We start from the raw sequence: 9041 nt of genomic DNA on the forward strand, positions 1-9041 counted from the left end.
TTTTCTATTGGTATTTGTATTGCTCCAGTTTTAGTGTAAAAATGCTCATTGTCATTACTATATTTATTTCGCTAACTGCTTATTTGCTATCAATTTTACGATCATATTTGTACATTTTGTATTTGCTGGTGTTGTTCTATTGTTGTTGTTGTTATTGTTGTATTTGCTGTTGTTGTTTTTGTCTCTCTGTCTAATCCCCCTCTTATCCCCACAATTTCCCCCTCTGTCTTCCTTTTTTTTCTCTCTTTCTATCCCTCCTGCTCCGGCCCGGCTGCACCAAATGATAATATAAATACATTTAATATAGTCAAATTCAAATAAGGCAACAAGAGCAGTATCCTACACTTCTCTTTTGTAAAGTAAATCTGAACAGCCGATATGGGCATCTACATCAACTATATGATTTGCCTGAGAAGCTGGACAGGACAAAAAAAAATAAAAATAAATGAATAAAAACATTGTCAACAAGGGGTAATGTCTGTAGAATTGTGACGACAAAAAAAAATATTGTTCAGGAGAGAACACAAATGCAAATAAAAACGGAAGAAATGAACACCATCCATCCATCCATCCATTTTCTACCGCTTATTCCCTTTCGGGGTCGCGGGGGGCGCTGGCGCCTATCTCAGCTACAATCGGGCGGAAGGCAGGGTACACCCTGGACAAGTCGCCACCTCATCGCAGGGCCAACACAGATAGACGGACAACATTCACACTCACATTCACACACTAGGGCCAATTTAGTGTTGCCAATCAACCTAAATGAACACATTTTTTTAAAAATGGTTTGACAAAAACAGACTATCTTTGAATATCAGCATAACTTAAATAATACAATTTGGTAACAGTAGAAGGGAAAGTTAAACACAAATAGCAATGGACGGAGTAGACATTGAAAGGGTGAAAGAAAACACATTTTGGGGTGAAATAATATGTTAAAATTAACTAGAAACCTCATGTAAAAGATATACAACATAAAGTAGTAAGAAACACGTCAATTATGAATAAGGCAAAATATGTTTCTACACTAAAAATGTCTTCATATTCTCTACCGGTCGCTAGTATTACCATAGCTGAGTTATTGTGTAGAAATTGTGATGATCTTGTCACGTGGGAATCGCATAGTGATGCGCGTTGTGTTCTACTCCAGGATGCAATGGACCAGTCGGACGAGACTTGCAGGTAAGGGCTTGATTTTAATACAAAAAAATAGTAGCACTGGTACAAAACAAACAAAATCAACAAAAGAAAACGTGTGCTGAACGCACGGGAAGCTAAGCTAAAAACTTAGCACTGAGTCGGGAGTCCAAAGGTAACGTGCCGAGCGCACGGGAAGCTAAGGGGATACTTAGCAAAGACCAGAATAAGGAAAATGTCCATGTGAAAGTTGCTTACCGCAAACAAAGGATCAAGATCGAACGAAGGGAAAAGGCAGGCTTAAATAAGGAAGTAATCAATAACACAGGTGCGCGTCAGGAAACAAATAACAGGTGGAACAAATCAGAAACTATGGTAACGGAGCAAACAAGGAAGTGCACAAACAAACTCAAAAATCCACAAAACATATGATCCGGGTAGCTGATCATGACGGATCCATTGTTTAGGTTTAGGATTTCCTTAGTTCTGTTTCAGCACCCTTGTTTTATGTTCCTTGTTGCCATGGTTGCTAATTATGTTACACTGTCTCTGATTATGTGCTTAGGGCAAATACGACTGGCATAGGAGGCCACAGGGAAGACCCAGGACATGTTGGGGGTACTATGCCTCCCAGCTGGCCTGGGAAGGCAGTTTTCGGTGAGTAAATTGTGGTAATAAGTCGGCTCTTACCGGAGACATCAGCGGAGATTCTGTCCTGCTGCAGCTGGGTGACTTCCCTCAGAGACACTGGCGGTAAACACACCCGTGGCAACACTCCTGCGACTTTCAGGTACTATTTAATCTCACTATGAAATATTAACATTGCAACACATGCTAATACAGCCTTTTTAGTTTACTAAATTGCAATTTTAAATTTCCCGGGAGTTTTTTCTTGAAAACGTCGCGTAATGATGACGTGTACGCGTCACGTCACAGGCTGTTAGGAAATATGAGCGCTGCGCACACACACGGCTAAAAGTCGTCTGCTTTAACGGCATAATTACATAGTATTTTGGAGGTCTGTGTTGCTGAATCTTTTGCAATTTAGTCAATTAATATTGGAGAAGTCAAAATAGAAAGATGGAGTTGGGAAGCTTTGGCCTTTAGCCACACAAGCACACGGTGATTCAGATAAGGGATTTTCCAGAATTATCCTAGTAAATGTGTCTAATAACATCTTAATCGGTCGCACTTCAATCGCCTTTTTTTTTTTTTCCTTTTTTTTTCTAGTCCCACACTCTAAATTTCCTCATCTACGAATCTTTCATCCTCGCTCAAATTAATGGGGAATTAGTCGCTTTCTCGGTCCGAATAGCTCTTGCTGTCGGTGGCCATGATTGTAAACAATGTGAGGATGTGAGGAGCCCTACAACCCGTGACGTCACGCGCACATCGTCTGCTACCTCCGGTAAAGGTAAGGCTTTTTTATTAGCGACCCAAAGTTGCAAACTTTTTTGTGGATGTTCTCTACTAAATCCTTTCAGCAAAAATATGGCAATATCGCGAAATGATCAAGTATGACACATAGAATGGACCTGCTTTGGGGTGCTAACACAAAAGCCCTGCCTTTACCGGAAGTCGCAGACGATGACGTCACATGTTGAGGGCTCCTCACATATTCACATTGTTTTTAATGGGAGCCTCCAACAAAAAGTGCTATTCGGACCGAGGAAACGACAATTTCTCCATTATTTTGAGCGAGGATGAAAGATTGGTGTTTGAGGATATTGATAGCGACAGACTACAAAAATAAATAAATAAATAAATAAATAATCAAGTTAAAAAAAAACGGGATTGCATTGGGACGGATTCAGATGTTTTTAGACACATTTACTAGGATAATTCTGGGAAATCCCTTATCTTTCTATTGTGTTACTAGTGTTTTAGTGAGTTTAACAATACCTGATAGTCGGAGGGGTGTATCCACGGGTGTCTTGACGCCATTGTCTCAGCAAAATCGACGGCAGCTTTATGGACGGCGCAAGTTCAGCTGATCTCCGGTGAGAAGCGACTTTTTACCACAATTTTCTCACCGAAACCTGCTAGTTTGACATTCGGTAGAGATCCATGTTCTCTTGACCGCTCTGATCCATAGTAAAGTTTCACCTCTACGAATTTTAAACAAGGAATCACGGTGTGTTTGTGTGGCTAAAGCCTAAAACTTCCCAACTCCATCTTTCTACTTTGACTTCTCCAATATTAATTGACTAAATTGCAAAAGATTCAGCAACACAAACCTGCAAAATACTGTGTAATTATGCGGTTAAAGCAGACGACTTTTAGCTGTGTGTGTGTGCAGCGCTCATATTTCCTAACAGTCTGTGACGTGACGCGTACACGTCATCATTACGCGACGTTTTCAAGACGAAACTCCCGGGAAATTTAAAATTGCAATTTAGTAAACTAAAAAGGCCGTATTGGCATGTGTTGCAATGTTAATATTTCATCATTGATATATAAACTATCAGACTGCGTGGTAGGTGGTAGTGGGTTTTTAGTAGGCCTTTAAATGGCATGGTGAGAATTTAAAGGCCTACTGAAATCCACTACTACCGACCACGCAGTCCGATACTTTACATACTGTATCAATGATGAAATATTAACATTGCAACACATGCCAATACGGCTTTTTTAGTTTACTAAATTGCAATTTTAAATTTCCCGGGAGTTTCGTCTTGAAAACGTCGTGTAATGATGACGTGTACGCAAGACGTCACGGGTTTTTTAGGAAGTATGAGCGTTACGCACACACACAGCTAAATGTTGTCGGCTTTAACGGCATAATTATACAGTATTTTGGACATCTGTGTTGCTGAATCTTTTGCAGTTTGTTCGATTAATATTGGAGAAGTCAAAGTAGCAAGATGGAGTTGGGAAACTTTAGCTTTTAGCCACACAAACACACGGTGATTCCTTGTTTAAAATTCCTGGAGGTGAAAATTTACTATGGATCAGAGTATGAAACACGACGGAATGTCAACCAGCAGGTTTTGGTGAGAAAATCGTGGTTAAAAAGTCGCTTCTTACCGGGGAAAAGCTGAGCTTGCCCCGTCCACAGCTGCCGTCGACTCCCCTGAGACACTGCGCCTCAAGACACGCGTGGACGTACACCTCCGACTATCAGGTACTATTTGACTGACTAAAACACTAGCAACACAATAGAAAGACAAGGGATTTCCCAGAATTATCCTACTAAATGTGTCTAAAAACATCAGAATCCGTCCCAATGCAATCGCGTTTTATTTATTTTTTCCTTTTTTTATTTTCTTTATTTATTTATTTTTTGTAGTCCGCCGCTATCAATATCCTCAAACACAAATCTGTGATCCTCGCTCAAAATTAATGGGGAAATTGTCGTTTTCTCGGTCCGAATAGCACTTTTTGTTGGAGGCTCCCATTAAAAACAATGTGAATATGTGAGGAGCCCCCACACTTGCGACTTTATCGTGGATGTTCTCTACTAAATCCTTTCAGCAAAAATATGGCAATATCGCGAAATGATCAAGTATGACACAGAATGGACCTGCTATCCCCGTTTGAATAAGAAAATCTCATTTCAGTAGGCCTTTAAGGTTTTCAGTGTTTTTTTTTAAAGCAGGGCGGGTGTATAGATAGAACAGGACCTCTATCAATGGCACATAAATCCATGGGGGGATTGGATTAGTAAGCGGCTCTCTAATTGGCTGGCCGGAACGTCAATCAGGGTCTGCATGAGGGAGGGAGACTTCCACACTTGTGTGCGCCAGCATTTGTGCGCGCTCATCCTCGGTGCTCCGTTTTTGGAAATTATAGACCTCGAAATTCCACACATTGATGGATTTAATCGCTTCATCGTGACCCTCCTCCCGATCCCCGATCGCCTCTCTCGTTTCGCAGCAGAAAAAAAGCCCCCATATCACACCTCCGCAGACATGGGCACCGTCCTCTCCATATCCCCCGCCACCAAGAAGGCGATGGACGGCGACGTCGCGGGTGACAGCAAAGGCGACAAAAGCCTCAAGCGGCCCTCCATGTTCGTGTCGCTCTCCTGGAAGAAGCTGGTGTCCAGCTCGGCGAAGAAAAGCGCCAAGAAGGTGACCCCTAACCCGCTGCCCAATCCGGTGGCGCAGCGCAACAGCGAGAACCTGCGGAAAACGGAAGAACGGAAACAGCGGGCCCCCATTCCGGTCCCGGTGCCCACCGTCCCGACGCAGAAGAAAGACACCCAAGGCAAGAAGAGCGCGTCGCCGGGGAAGAAACAAAGCAGCCCGACCTTAGTGTCCCCCCGGCGGATAGTGATCCAGGCGTCCACCGGGGAGCTCCTCCGGTGTTTGGGGGACTTCGTGTGCCGCAGGTGTTACAAGCTGAAGGACTTAAACAGCGGGGATGTCATCCTCTGGTTTCGGAACATCGACCGGACTCTCTTGCTGCAAGGCTGGCAGGACCAGGGCTTCATCACGCCCGCCAACGTGGTCTTCGTCTACCTGCTCTGCGACGCCACCCTCCGGGACGACGTGGACAGCGCGGCGGAGCTCCAAGGCGCCTTCCAGACGTGCCTGTACCTGGCCTACTCCTACATGGGCAACGAGATCTCCTACCCGCTCAAGCCCTTCATGATGGAGTCCAACAAGGACGTGTTCTGGGAGACCTCCCTGGGCATCATCGAGCGGCTGAGCGGCAAAATGCTGCAGCTGAACGCGGACCCGCACTTTTTCACGGAGGTCTTCCAAGACCTGAAAGGCCAGCGGGATAGCGGCGAGGCGAACCTGGACCGCTGATATGGACCACTTTTGTCACCCAAGCATCACTGAACGGCGGCTTTGAATGTAAAAAAAAAGAAAGAAAAAAAAAAAAAAAGGCCAGAATAGATCTGATGACGTCACGCTGCGTCGTGTTTAGAATACAGGTGTGACTCATGCATGTCATCTACGGTTTTGTAGTCCTTTTGGGTTCAATTGGCATCCTTTATTAATAGAATAGAACCGTTTAACAGGTGGCGCTGTCCAAGGTGCTGACCCGTCCCCTTTGCTATTTGCGTCCTCATCAGAGGTCTAACCTCCGAGCCTAATCCTTCAAAGTAGAGCTAATATTGCCCGGTGTACTTATACACAATCATTCCCAGCTTGTCATTTAAGACGCCCTTAGAACAGCGTTTTTTCAACCTTTTCTGAGCCAAGGTACGTTTTTTTTCCTATTGAAAAAAATCCCGAGGCACACCACCATCAGAAAACATGAAAAAAAAAAGAAAAATAGCAGCCGGTATTGACAGTAAAACGTTTAGTATGGGGGACATATTCTAAGTAACAAAGACTTAATGTAAAAGTTATTTGGACACTAGGGGAACACATAAGGGTTAGGGCAGTTGGGTTCGATCGAACCCTAGGGGTTCGGTGAGTCGGGCTCAGGGGTTCGGTGGAGGTCAAGACACACCCGACTCATCGTGTAAATGTCAGGTTCAAACACTGATGACATCAATTAAACAGACAAGAAGCAAGGGACCATGCAGAGACAGAGTTCAATTTAACTCATGAGGAGAACGCATGGAGCTGCACACTTAGTCACAGTTTCGCCCTACGCTCTAAGGTTCAGCTCCCGCGTCCCTCTATTTATTCAGGAGTTCCATAGTCAACATCACTGAGGCCGCACCTAAAAGGAGTGGTCAAATATATTATGCAAAGCAGGTGCAGCACGCACAATATGTGACGGAATGTGCTGGGGGCCTTGTGATTTCTTTGTTCTAAGTAACAAAGACTTAATTTAAAGTTATTTGGACACTAGGGGAACACATAAGGGTTAGGGCAGTGGTTCTTAAACTGGGTTCGATCAAACTCTAGAGGTTCGGTGCGTCGGGCTCAGGGGTTCGGCGGAGGTCAAGACACTCCCGACTCATCGTGTAAATGTCAGGTTCAAACAGTGATGACATCAATTAAACAGACAAGAAGCAAGGAACCATGTAGAGACAGAGTTCAATTTAACTCATGAGGAGAACGCATGGAGCTGCACACTTAGTCACAGTCTCGCTCTACGCTCTAAGGTTCAGCTCCCGCGTCCCTCTATTTATTCAGGAGTTCCATAGTCAGCATCACTGAGGCCGCCTCTAAAAGGAGTGGTCAAATATATTATGCAAAGCAGGTCCGGTACGCACAATATGTGACGGAATGTGTTGGGGGCCTTGTGATTTCTTTGTTCTAAGTAACAAAGACTTCATTTAAAGTTATTTGGACACTAGGGGAACACATAAGGGTTAGGGCAGTGGTTCTTAAACTGGGTTCGATCAAACCCTAGGGGTTCGGTGAGTCGGGCTCAGGAGTTTGGCGGAGGTCAAGACACATCCGACTCATCGTGTAAATGTTAGGTTCAAACAATGATGACATCTATTAAACAGACAAGAAGCAAGGAACCCAGCAGAGACAGAATTCAATTTAAATCATGGGGAGAACGCATGGAGCTGCACACTTAGTCACACTTTTGCCCTACGCTCTAAGGTTCAGCTCCTGCGTCCCTCTATTTATTCAGGAGTTCCATAGTCAACATCACTGAGGCCGCACCTAAAAGGAGTGGTCAAATATATTATGCAAAGCAGGTGCAGCACGCACAATATGTGACGTAATGTGTTGGGGGCCTTGTGATTTCTTTGTTCTAAGTAACAAAGACTTAATTTAAAGTTATTTGGACACTAGGGGAACACACAAGGGTTAAGGCAGTGGTTATTAAACTGGGTTCGATCGAACCCTATGGGTTTGGTGAGTCGGGCTCAGGGGTTCGGCGGAGGTCAAGACACACCCGACTCATCGTGTAAATGTCAGGTTCAAACACTGATGACATCAATTAAACAGACAAGAAGCAAGGAACCACGCAAAGACAGAATTCAATTTAACTAATGAGGAGAACGCATGGAGCTTCACACTTAGTCACAGTATCGCCCTACGCTCTAAGGTTCTGCTCCCGCGCCCCTCTATTTATTCAGGAGTTCCATAGTCAACATCACTGAGGCCGCCTCTAAAAGGAGTGTTCAAATATATTATGCAAAGCAGGTCCAGTACGCACAATATGTGACGGAATGTGCTGGGGGCCTTGTGATTTTCTTGTTTCGGCTTCATCTGCGTGCTGTCATCTTATTGTAGTTGAGGTCCTTGAAGTCCTTGGCTGTTAGCGGGCTAAAACAAATACAACATCTGCGGCGGAGGCCACCCCTCAGACAATAAGTTGTGTCCTTGCACAGAGAGAAAGAAATGCAGCTTGAACACAATAGCTAATAACTATGGCAACGGACTTTAAGCATACTAAAGTTGTGTGATAATATATGTACATGATTAGGCCCATTGGGGTTAGGGTTAGGGTTAAGGTTATTAATAAGCAATAATTCTGAGATTATCGAGGAAAGACTCTTAGTTAATGGCTTACTGGTGTATAGTAAAGACATGCAGAATAAGGCATTAATAAGTACTTAATAATGACTACTTAAGAGCCAATATGTTCCTAATTTAATTTAATATGTTCCCAATACTAAAGTGTTACCAAAAGTCGTTCTCGCAATTGTTGGATATGAAATTCAAACCATACCAAACCATGCATCACTATAGCTCTTGTCTCCAAGTAGGTGTACTGTCACGACCTGTCACATCACTCCGTGACTTATTTCGAGGTTGTTGGTGTTTTCCTGTGTGTCGTGTTTTAGTTTTTGTCTTGCGCTCCTACTTTGGTGTGGATTGTCATGGCATGTACGGATGTACATTGTGGACGCCGTCTGCTCTACACGCTGTAAGTCTTTGCTGTCGTCCAGCATTCTGTTTTTGTTTACTTTGCAACCGGTTAAAGTTATAAAAAAAAGTTCAAGTACCAATGATTGTCACACACACTAGATGTGGTGAAATTTGCCTCTGCATTTGACCCACCCCCTTGTTCACCCATTCTGGGAGGTGAGG

The 9041-nt window shown here is 43.8% G+C and overlaps 1 protein-coding gene across 1 annotated transcript; it reads left to right on the top strand.

Moving 5' to 3' along the window:
- Positions 1-4824: 4824 nt before the first annotated feature.
- cdk5r2b (cyclin dependent kinase 5, regulatory subunit 2b (p39)) lies at positions 4825-8713 on the top strand. The gene is made up of 2 exons (XM_061918489.1): positions 4825-7854; positions 8151-8713. The coding sequence occupies exon 1, from the start codon at positions 4848-4850 to the stop codon at positions 5892-5894; it is 1047 nt and encodes a 348-aa protein (XP_061774473.1). The 5' UTR covers positions 4825-4847; the 3' UTR covers positions 5895-7854; positions 8151-8713.
- The last annotated feature ends 328 nt before the right edge of the window (positions 8714-9041 follow it).

The sequence above is a fragment of the Nerophis ophidion genome, linkage group LG13, assembly GCF_033978795.1.
Source record: "Nerophis ophidion isolate RoL-2023_Sa linkage group LG13, RoL_Noph_v1.0, whole genome shotgun sequence".
NCBI lineage: Eukaryota > Metazoa > Chordata > Actinopteri > Syngnathiformes > Syngnathidae > Nerophis > Nerophis ophidion.